The 12,230-nt window shown below is 43.7% G+C and overlaps 1 protein-coding gene across 1 annotated transcript in view; it reads right to left on the bottom strand.

Moving 5' to 3' along the window:
* CUNH10orf90 (chromosome unknown C10orf90 homolog) overlaps window positions 1-12,230 on the bottom strand; it is a 100,939-nt gene that overhangs the window by 32,634 nt on the left and 56,075 nt on the right. Inside the window, exon 4 of the mRNA XM_008050482.2 lies at window positions 564-854. Within this exon, the coding sequence (XP_008048673.1) occupies window positions 564-854 (291 nt within the window). The remainder of the gene's footprint in view (window positions 1-563; window positions 855-12,230) is intronic.

Raw genomic sequence — 12,230 nt, 5'->3', positions numbered from 1 at the left:
TATTCTTGTGTTCTTTTCTATATCATTGTTCATTGCACTGTTTGATAGTGGTCAGCAGCTTGGCCTCTGGAGAAATGATGACTGTGTTCTAATTCTTGGCTTCCTCCTCTGTGAGGGGCTGAGTTTCAAACCTATCTCTTGGGTCCACGCTTGTTAAGAGGGGGACACATGTGGGAGACTCACCCCTCCGCCATGACCCCTGCTGGTCAGTCATGGGGGCCTCGGTCAGCCTGGGACACCCGCCATGCCTGCATGTCAGCCCTCTCTTCATTAAGCCTGGGTACCTGCAGTGTGTGAGGGTTGGCGACCTTGATTGGTCTCAGGTAGTACTAGCTTTGCACACAGTAGGACTGAGAATCCCTGAACCACATAGGGCTGCCTCCTGGATGCTTGGGTGGTATTACTTGCCCATCATTTAAACCTGCTGGTCCTGTCTCTTCTGTGTTCTCCCAGTCAGAGAAGGGGCAGATGAGCTTGTATGAACCAGGCCCAGGAAGATACCATATCACTTTCCATAGGAATAGCAAGACAGAATTATCTTAGTCCATACCCCTGCTCCTTACCTTTGGGGTACTCTTTTTCTATCTGAGTACCATTGTCTTCCTGCAGAGATGTGCATGCATCTTTTAAGGGGCAAAAAAACCCAGGAAAAGGGACTCTGGGTTTCGAGAAGCTTTGATGTCGTCTCTCTGTGGGCTCAGATAGGTCACTAGACTGACAGGCATCACTTGGAGAACTAGCCCCATCAGGAAGGAAATGTTTAATGAGCTTCTGTTCCACTGGGGGAACAGACAAAGTCATGCGTGCTTCTCCTTCTTGCTTCTTGATGCTTCCAGGAAATACTTTTGTGTCTACTAAAAATAAAATGAGAGTTGTGCTCAAAATATCTGATGAATCTAATCTAACATACTGACTTCTACTGCACGTGGTGCTTTTCTGGGGACAGGCAGATGGACTGCAGCATGGCCACAGGATACCTCAGGGAATCGGTGCCCAGGGGTCACGGGCTTTGGAAACTTGCAACATGCGATCATCATTTCTGTTAAGACTTTTCCTGAAGTTCAGTCAGGAGCTCCCTTTGTGTACAACGTTATCATGTCTGTGGCTCTAAAGAGGCCCAGTGGTGGCCTCAGGAACTCATTTACATTCTCTACAGTGAACAACAGACTGAGCAATTTAGCGCCCTGATTTTGGGACCAGAGTACCTGAGTTCAAATCCTACCTCTACTACATCGAAACTAACCAGCCTCATCTGTAAAATCGAGGTAAGGTAATCATATAATGAACTAATCATATTACATATTATTAATTTAATTTATCATAGTACATTTTCTGTAATAAATTTACATATGTATATAACAATATATTTTTATATTTTACATATTATACTTATTTATATAACCATCAAATATTAAAATGGAGATGATATAATAAAATAACAATCCATGCAAAGTATTTGGCCTAGAACCTGATACACAGTAAATGTTTGGTTTTTTTTTTTTTTTTGAGTCAGGGTCTCACTCTATCACCCAGGCTGGAATGCTTTGGCACAATCACGGTTCACCACAGACTCGACCTCCTGGGTTCATGTGATCCTTCTGCCTCAGCCTCCCAAGTAGCTGAGGTTGCAGGCGTGAGCCACTGCTCCCGGCCCACAGTCAGCTTTTAATAAATGTTAGTGACTATTATGATTGCAGAAGCATCAATGCTGAGTTATGTACTGCAGCAAATGCAGAGATAGGAAGCAATTTATTAGGTCATGATTCATAGTTCTAATAAAGCAGAGGATTTAGAGACGTGTTCAATGTGTCTCTTGTTACCACACTGTAACATCAAAAGCCTGGAGATCACCTTATGTCCATCAAATAGAGGATGAGTTAAATAAATTATGGTATTTCCGTGCTCTGCAGCAGCCAATAAGAATAAGGCAGATGCCCTAGTGTAGATGTGGAATAATCTGGAAGAGACATTTTTTTTTTTTTTTTTTTAGTGAACAAAGCAAAAGGCAGGACAGTGTGTCAACCCTGCTTCCCCAGGTATTTAATTGAGATGTTTGTCCCCTTCAAATCTCGTGTTGAAATGTGGTCTCCAGTGTTGGAGGTGGGACCCAGTGGGAGGCGTCACGGAAGTGGATCCTTCATGAGTGACTTGGTGCTGTTCCCATGGCGATGAATGAGTTCTCTCTGAGTGCATACGGGAGCTGGTTGTTTTGAAGAGCCTGGCATCTCCTCTCCCTTGCTTCGGCTCTCACTGTGTGACATGCCTGTTCCCCTTGCCTTCTGCCATGACTAAGAGCTTCCTGAGGCCTCACCAGAAGCCTAACAGATGCCAGCCCCAAGCAGAACCATGAACCAAATAATCTTCTTTTCTTTATAAGTTACCCAGCCTCAGATCTTCCTTTAAAGCAACACAAAACAGACTAATATGCCCAGTAAATGCTGTTTATACTCAGAATACCTCCCAGAAGATGTGGGAAATGGTTTTGACGCAGGAGAGGATAACGCAGCCCTAGAGACTGGGAGTGGAAGAGAGACTTTCTTTTCACCACCCATTTTGTACTCTGATTTTTTTTTTAACTTCCTTTCTTTCAGAATATTCTATAAATTTTTAAAGAGTTACTTGTTTTAAATAAGGCAATGAGTTCTCGTGCCGATACCACCCAAGGGGAATGTCCCTACCTGGGAAGAGAGCTACTTGCTGCCAGTGGGAACGTGTCCTAACCTTGCTGTGTGTTGGAACCACTGGAATAATAAAAGATTTTGCAATTCTCTCGCTATATTTTTTAAATTGTCTTATGCACAAAAAGGGATTGAACTCATGACTACCTGACGGCAATAATAACACCAATCTCCCTCTCTCAACAATTTCTCGGATGTCTCCAACCTGTTCCTGCTCCTGTGTCCCGGAGTCTCTGGTGTTCCAGTCAGTGAGAGCTGAGCTGTACTGCACAGAGGGTGAAGCCAAGACTTTCGGAGAGAGGGCCCCCAAAGCACCTTCCTGGATGTGGGATCCAGCACAGGTGAGTCAATTTCCTTATTTACCGGGGGGTGAGCCCAGATTTCTATGTTCTTACACACAAATAAACAAAATGGAGGCAAAGTGCCTACTGGGCCCCAATGTTGGGTACATAGAAAGTACTAGAAAATAGGAGTTGTTATTAGCAATTGTCATTTGGAGAGGAGACTTGTTCATTTGGTGTAAAGTTGGCATTGCTGAGTCGTACAGAAAAATTTTTCCAAACTTTTATTTCAAACATCATCTATTCTATTTGGGTATAAAAAATTGTGAGCAGAAAATGTCCTAAAATTGTCATTTCTTTCTACATTGCTTCGTTATATTAGAAGCTCTTTTAAAGAATCACAAACCCCAAGTCTGTGAATGCCAGAGACTAGGGGACACAGGGGGTGGAACAAGTTGCAGACATCTGAGTGATACAGTCTCAATCTGTCAGGTAATATAAATTGATCCTTGTGTTAGGTTCTGTAAATTCATGTAGTTATCTATAGATTCATGGAGAGCAACCAATCTATCTTTTCATCTGTTCTCTCTCTCTCTCTCTCTCTCTCTCTGTCTCTGTCTCTCTCTCTCTGATTTAATGTAAACACGTATGTGAATGATTTTGTATAATTTTTGTGAATGATTTTGTGTAATTTTTGTGAATGATTTTGTGTAATTTTGTGAATGATTTTGTGTAAAGTCAGATGTGACTTGGAAGAGTTCAAACAACTCCCAGAAAGTAAAATGTAGTTAGTGTACTGAAGGAAAAAAAAAATATGCAGTCAAAGAAGGACTTTTCTGCCACCCTATTGATCAGGTTTCTTTTTGTGGAGTCTGAAATGTACAATCATCAGCCATTAAATCACCCTCAGGTGCAAGGTGGCACACTGATCTTTTCTTCTCATACACTCTACGTGCAGGTAGGGCTTAGAGTTCTCTACCCAGGTCCCACATTTTAAACTCTATCACCCCAAGTTAGGCCCTAGGGTCACCACAGGCTCTGCCTGTCTCTAGAGAAGCGTGACAAAGAAGCAGGCTATACTGGGTATTTCTAGTTCTTGAACTGAATTGAAAAGCCTCCTTCTGAGTCTGACATGCGGAGGGACTGGGGCACCACAAGTCTCCTTTAAATAGTGATATTCTCCATATCTCATTTTCTAAAATTGGTTGATATTCCATAGCTCAACAATCCAGCAAGCTTGCTTATCCCAGAACTGAGCTGTGCACTAGGAAGTGAACAAAAACCAACAAAATGATTCTGCCCCGCAGTCGTAAATTCCTTCTATTAAACTCATATCCTTGACTCACAGAAAAGCCCCTTGGGCCATTATGCAGTTACCACTTGTGCATTTTTCAAGTTCATTTTTATTGTGAAATGCACTGCATTTACAATTTAAAGACATTAAACAGGGCACTCACAAAGCTACCTCCTCGATTAAGAAGTGGAGCATTCTCCAGGCTCAGACGTCAGGTCTTGAGCCCTTACTGAATGACATCCACCCACGTTCTATCCAGACACAACTGCTCACCTCAACTGTGGGTTACCCCTTTCATTACGTTTGTCTCTAACTTTCCCACCTAGATAGCCTCAACCTATATGGTTTTAAAACCCACATTCTGAATAGCAAGCAAAAGCTAGCAGTTTTAAGGTAAGGACTTCATTGCATCTGTTGGATGAAAGCTTCCAGAAGAGGATTTGGCAGATGGGCTGGGCCATAATCTCCCTGGGAGTTTATGAGATGATTCTAGGGAAGAAAATGGCAAGCCATGAGTCCTGAGCACAAAGGGTTGACCACCGTTGGCATCAGGCAAAGGCTGCTGCGCAGCCTGGCATGCTGGCTGGCAGGGGCGGGGCAGGGGAGTGGGCTGGATTTTCTGTTCCTGACCTCACTATGTTCAACTCTAGGGCTTAGGAATAAGTTGAAGCAGGATACTCATGGGGAAATGTGGTTCTGAGCCAACCCAAGCAGGGCAGGGGCTAGGAGAAAGAACCTCACCAACACGGCAAAGGCACTAAAGAAGCAAGAGTTAAGTTTTTAGGATCTCACACTCATCATGTTGCTTGCTCCTGGCAGAGCCCATGCAAATGTCCTAAGGCAGGAGAATAGAGTGGTGGAAACCATGTGATGGCAGAAAGCAGGAAGTGGGATGATATTGGGCAGGAAAGAAAACACAAAACAACAACAACAATAGCAACAAAAGACCAGCCAAGAAGAGGCATGCATCTGAGCCAGGCGAGGACACCATCAGCCCATGCAGGTACCACATGAGAAAACAGGCGTCCCTTCTTCAAGACGACTTACCTCTATTGGCCAGAAAATGTCATCATAAACCAATGTGATAAAAAAGATGCTTTACCACTTCTTTCCAAATATTGTTCAAATCTTTGATATTCTTAGACGAGTCCACCCATAGGCACACAGTTCTAGTAACTGTGGTGATTCTATTCATAGTAGAAAACTAGAAAGTGCAAATGGTGGCAGAGATCAGCATAATAGCAAGTCTCTGTCTGTCAAATCTCATAGAAATAGTAAGAAAACCTTAAAAAGCAGACACATGAGCCCAGAGAGTACAGCGATCTGGAGATATCTGATAGCCCAAGGGAGGTAAATAACATCTAGAACTCATGTTAGAATCATTTATATCCAAATTAGTTTAAATTGTGTTAAAGGTGTTTGGGTGTGGAAGATGGAACTTAAGCTCTCTAGAATATTCATCCAGAAAGATCCTCTCTGAGAGCTTGAATCACAGCTCTGCATAGTCTCCTGATCTCTTGTTGATTTTGAAGATGAGGGTACAATTCAGGGTTAGGTAGATAAGCGGTCATCGTACAGGTAAAGTTTGAACATCCCTTTGGTCCCATTTCATCTGATTTGAGATTAAGTACCCTGGCAGCATCCCACTACTGCCAAACTCTTTCTTACAGTATTACGATAACGGTTCATGGTCCACTTATAAGTGAGAAAATGTGGTATTCGGTTATTTGTTTCTGTGATAGATCGCTGAGTATGATAGACTCTAAATCCATCCAAGTTTCTGCGAAGTCCATAATTTTGTCCTTTTTTATGGCTGCATAATATCCCATCATGTATATCTACCACATTTTAAAAAGTCAAGTCCATTTTCAGTGGGCAGCACAGTTGGTTCCATGTTTTTGCTAATGTGAATAATGCTGCCATAAATGTGTGTGCAGCTATCTAGAGCGATCTGTGTCCCTCCAAGTATATTCCCAGAAGGAAGACTGTTGAGTCTATGGGAGGTTGATTTTTAGACCTTTGAGAAATCGCCACACTGTTTTCCACAGAGGTTGTACTAGTTTACACTCTCATCAACAGTGTAGAAGCATTCGCTTTTCCCCACATCCTCTCCAGCATCTGTTGTTTTTTGAGTGATCGATGATGGCCAACCTGACTGGAGTTAGGTGGTATCTCAGTGTGGTTTTAATTTGCGTTTCTTTGATGATTAGTGAAGCCGAGCACTTTTTCATGTGTCTGTTGAATGCTCGTATGTCTTCTTTTGAGAGGTGTCTATTCATATCTTTTGCCCACTTTTTAACAGGGCTATTTGCTTTTTGCTTTCAGCACGTTTGAGTGCCCTGTAGATCCTGGATGTTAGGCTTTTGTCAGATATACTGTTGGCAGATGTTATTTCTCCATTCTGTGGGCTGCCTCCCTGCTCTCTTAATGGTTTCCTTTGCTTTGCAGAAGGTTTTCAGTTTGATAAGATTCCACGTGTCTATCTTATCTCTTATGGCATGGGCACCTGGGGTTTTGATCAGGAATTGGTTACCTATTCCCATTTCTGTAAGGGTGTCTCCTGTGTTTTCCAAGCTTCTTATAGATTGAGGTTTTCCTGATCTCTTAACACAGACTTCAACCAACCAAGCACCAAAGAGATGTTTCTGAGCAAAGCAGGCCTCCTGAATCTAAGACACATTTATAACCCTCTCCCCCACACGCTGATGTTTCTTGTGGTTTCCTTCCCTCAAAACCTTACAGCTAACTGTGTCTTTGAATTATGGTAACTGAAGCTTGTGTTGATGACTCTGGTCATCAATATAAACATCAATTTTTATACTCAACTGCAGGATGGGCCTCAGAGGTCCTAAACGTCCTAATGTTTTTTGCCGTGACCCTAAGCAGTCCCAGACTCTTGAGCCTGCGTTTTATATATAGTTTACCTGTATTCCCTGTGGATTCTTCTCCAGCAAACCCTATAATGACAGCATCTAACTGGAGGCCAGAGAGTGAACTTGGTAGGACTGTGTGTTGGTCAGATGAAAATCACTCTGCATGGGACCTGTGGGTGATTTGAGGATTCTCCTAGCTTCTGGCAGGACCTTACCATCCACTCTCTGGGCACGAAGAAGTGAGAGGCTGCCGCAGAGGGGGAGGGGAGGCATTCTTCTGCATGACACATGCTAATTCGTGGACACCGAGGCCACAAAAGAGGAAGGAAGAGACAGGAACAATGGGCACTCCATAAATGCAGAACTCTTCAAGCAAGTGTTGTCTGACTTATCCTTTTCCTTTCCAAGGAGAAAGCCTGAAACTACCTCCAGTTACAATACACAGAAGAGGAAATAAAAGAAAGTCAAGTTGGCTTGCGGCCTCTTGAGAAACAAGAGAGAAAACAAAGAACAAGCCTTGACACAGACAAGACTGGTAGATATTTTCTCCACTTTTTTACTGGTGAAGGCTTCAACGTCTGGCTGCTGGTTAAAACCCTCATGTGGAAATGAGTGTTCATCTGGTACTGCTGCATTTCACCCTATTCAGACTTCTGTTTAGAATCAACTGATAATTGCTTCAGCACATTTCTCTTCAATTTCTATATAGCGATGGTGCAGCCCAGGAAGGAGTCAGCAAAGAGGGAAGAGGCAGATAGCAGATGGGATAAACAGCTCCCGGCAGAGAGGAACTGAAGAAGTAAGCTACGTTACCTGCAACGTCCCAAAGACAATCCACCCCGAAAAAGCAGAGCTTGAGTTGGCAGTGCACGCAGAAGAGGAAAGAGAGAGAAGAAACAGGGACACCAAGGATAACAGCCTAACCTGAGACTCTACCAGCAAGGATGAAGGGACATCCAAAGGTAGCAAGGCCCAAGAAAGGAAGCACACGCTGAGTCAGCCTTTCCGCTGCAGGAAACCAGACTTCCTGCAAATGCCAGCTCTTCCTAGACAGTAAACAGATTCTTTTGGCTATAAACACCCACCACTGGAATCGTTTCTCCCTAAGGAAGTCAACCTTAAGGGGAGAAGGATGACCAAGAAATAAGACTGGCTTGTAAATAGTGGTGAATCTATGAGGAGAGTCTCCTCCTTCTGGAAGCCAGGGCAGATGGTCAGGAAGGGAGAACTGTTAAGATGTAAGGTCTGGTGTTAGGACACTGTTACACAAGTTTGGGGATCAAAAGCACTCTTTGTTTTCAGAGAAAAGGGGTGGGGGGATATCATTTATTGTTATTATTCTAGGGTCGAGTTTTAAGATACTATTAGGGAATTGTGCGTGTAGTCCTCCATTATAGTCAAGATTCATACATACAATCACTACAAAGTATGAATATATATTATTTGTTCCCTCTTCACCTCCCAGAGAATACCTAGCAAGAATGCTGGATAACTAGCCAGAGCTATATTTCTAATACTTTCATAATCCTAGAGCTTTTCAGGTTGAACAAATTCCCAACACACACACACACACACACACACACACACACACACACACACACACACACACACACGCATGCACTCATGCACACACACACCTGTTTTCTACTAACAGAGTTACCTCAGCTACAAGGCAAATGACAATCAAGAGACACAAGTTCCCGTTAATTATTAATTAGATCACACCTTACTATCTTCCTCTCAGGAAAGAGGGTTCCAGGTTATCAGTTTCCTCACAATCCTTTATCCCCAAAGTACAATTCAGTATCTTGAAGCACACAGAAAAAGAACTTTTTAAGCCTTTCTCACAACTTGTTGCGAAAGTTTTCAAAAGGGATTCTTTGAAGTGATAGCTACATTTTTCATTAAGACATATTTCCATTAACAACCTTTCTCAAATTATAAAAGCAATAAGTAATCACTGTCAAAAATTTGGCCAGGTGCGGTGCTCATGCCTGTAATTTTAGCACTTTAGGAGGCCAAGGCAAAAAAGACTACTTGAGCCCAGGAGTTGGAGACTAGCTTTGGCAACATAGCAAGACCTCATCTCTCTACACACATACACAAAAAAAAAATCAAAAAATTAACCTGGTATGGTGGCACATACCTGTAGTCCCAGCTACTCAGGAGGCTGAGGCAGAAGGATCACCTGAGCCCAGGAAGTTGAGGCTACAGTGAGCCATTAACATGCCACTGCACTCCAGCCTAGGTGACAGAGTGAGATTCCCAACTTAAAAAAAAATATGACCTATAGAAAAGTATCAAAAATTAAAATACTGACATTCTCCAAAATGCTTACAATAGTCGTCTCTGGAAGGTCCGACATATTTCTAGTGCATTAATAGAGGAAGAAATATTTTTTCCTTGTTTTCTTACATTTCCATTTTGGATATAGCTTATAACTAAACACGGCTACCCTCTCCCATACCCAGTGATACTTAAAAGCACAGGCTCATCCACATGTGGCTGTTTGGGACAGGAGGTAGGCGGTGGGTTCATGGCTACTGACGGCCACTCTTTCCACATCGCCTGATAATTTCAGCAGGATGTAATCTCTCCTCCTCCTTTGCTTTTCCTGGGTGCTCTGACAATTACCAAGCAGCCAATGCTGCATGTTAAAAACTGATCGAAAATCAAGCTGATCTTCCAGGCGTCAGAGGGAACAGTAGAGAAGAATGTTGGTCGAAGTTCCTGCAGAGCAAAATGTCTGCTCAGGCTAGACTCTCTTCCCAGAATCAGAGAGAGAGAGAGAGAGAGAGAGAGAGAGAGAGAGAATGTGTGAAGAAGGGGGTGGTTTCCACTTCAGACTTTTACCTTATTATCCTCATCTGAGTTTTCAGTACTTCAGGAAGGAAGAAAACGGGGTTGTTTGCTGTTTTTGCCAGTCTCTCCTGCTCCCTCAAATAAATTTCTCAACCTGTGTATCTTCAATTCAGTAACTTCTTTTTGAGTACCAACTATGTACCAGGCAATGTTATAGGGCACTTGGGACGCAGCAGTGAAAAAAAAAATTCCTGCTCTCATGCTTCCTACAGCCAATAGCCATCGTCTCCACCCAGCCCATCATTCCCACAAACACAGCCTGGAATGTCCCTGCACCCACAGCTGCCTCACCTCTGAAGAGGTGGATGAAACCCTCATACTCTCTGACTATACCCACTAACTCTTCCGGTTCCTGGAATGCTACTCTGTCCATGCCTTTTATTCAGTATCACCGAGGCTGGAAGTTCCCACACCAATTCTGTGGCCGACATGGCTGGTTGCCTACCCAACATCCATTCTGTTTTTTTTTTTTTAATGAGAATATACACATAAAGTTAGGAACCCTCATCTTGTTTGAGATGGCAATAGTCCCAGCTAAAAACAACATTTTTGTGTCATAGGTCACTGCTCTGGCCAGTGAGATATAAACAGAAGTCCTTGGGGTGAACTGAGCAGGTCTTGAGAGAGGATGGTCTGACTGGCATTCATTATGGATGAAGACACGATGGCTGGAATCTTGGCAACTACTCTATGAGCATAAAGATGAGGGCTACATTATGAGGGCAAGCAGAGCAAAAAAGCAAAGGCCTGGGTTCCTGAAGACACTGCAGGCCTGCCATATCTGCCCCAGGCTGCCCACCTCTGGATTGCTTTTTACAACAGAGAAGCCCTTTCATGTTCAAGCCACTATTTTTTGTGTTCAGCTACTCACAGTTAAATACGAGTCCTAAGTGATCTATCAAAATATGGGTCTGGATAGGCCAGATTCGTGGTAGCAAACATCAGAATCACGTGGCAGGTTTGCAGAAACTCAGATTACTGGCCCACTCCAGGGTTTCCAATTCAGTAGATCGGAAGTGAGGCCCAGGCATGTGGGTTTTGGAGTTCCCAGGTGCTCCTGATGCTGGTATTCAAGGAAGATCACTTTGAGAACCGCAGGGTGAGAATCCACCACAATTAGGAAACAAAGAATACAAGAGAACAAGGGCAAGTGGCTCAGCACCTTGCTACTGAAAATGTGTACAAACCAGCAGCACTGATATTGCCTGGGAACCTGTTAGAGACAGAATCCAGGCCCCACCTCAGACCCACTGAACCCTACCAGCTCAGGTGGTCCACGTGCATGTCCAAGTCTGAGGAGCTGCATGCGTTAGCCCCGGATTCCACAGACCCACATTGCTCAGGAAGGCCGACAGAGGCTCTGTCTCGTGCCTGCCTCCGTGTCCATGACAGCTACGAGAAGACATGAATCATCTGCACAGGCCCAGCAAGGCTTCGCTCAGAGACTTGCATAGCTCAGAATTTCATTGACCAGAGCGTTAATGGCAAAGGTGGAAGCCATGCCGTCCTGCCATGTGTCCATACAGAGAAAAAGATGCAAAAGGATGATCTTTTTTTTTTTTTTTTTTTGGAGTTGGAGTCTCACTCTGTCGCCCAGACTGGAGGACAGTGGCCGCTCCCGGCCAGCGCAGCCTTGCCTGCTGGGCTCCTGCGATCCTTCTGCCTCAGCCTTCCAAGTAGCTGGAACTACAGGTGTGCACTACCACGCCCAGCTAGTTTTTTTATTTATTGTAGAGATGAGGTCTCACCAAGTTGCCCAGGCGGGTCTTGAACCCGCGGGCTCAGGCAATCCACTTACCTCAGCTTCCCAAAGGCGCAGGATTACAGGCTGAGCCACCGAGCCCAACTAAAAGAATGATCTTAAAGACTCCCACAGTCAGCTTGTCTTCCCAGCCTTCCCTGTCCCTGCAAACACTCCCAGGCCATGCACTAAGGACATTTTTAAAGATATAAGCACAAACGTGACATTAGAACAAAAATACAAAACTTAAGTACCAAAGCAAACATACACCTATGTGTACACACACACGTCTCTCAAAGTCACAGATACATATCTTAGAAAGAAATGTGGTGAATATATGACAAAATAAAATGATTTCTAGAATTTTGACAAAGTTGACACCAAACATCAGTCATATCAATAAATGCAAATGGACTTCACTTATCTTTTTAAAGGACGAGACTTTCTTTTTTTGAGTTGGAGTCTCACTCCGTCGCCCAGACTGGAGTGCAGTGGCCGCTC

The sequence above is a fragment of the Carlito syrichta genome, unplaced genomic scaffold (assembly GCF_000164805.1).
Source record: "Carlito syrichta isolate Samal-C Ts95f unplaced genomic scaffold, Tarsius_syrichta-2.0.1 Scaffold147563, whole genome shotgun sequence".
Taxonomy (NCBI): Eukaryota; Metazoa; Chordata; class Mammalia; order Primates; family Tarsiidae; genus Carlito; species Carlito syrichta.
Note: the sequence above shows the minus strand (reverse complement) of the source record. Positions and strands in the feature narration are given on the sequence as shown.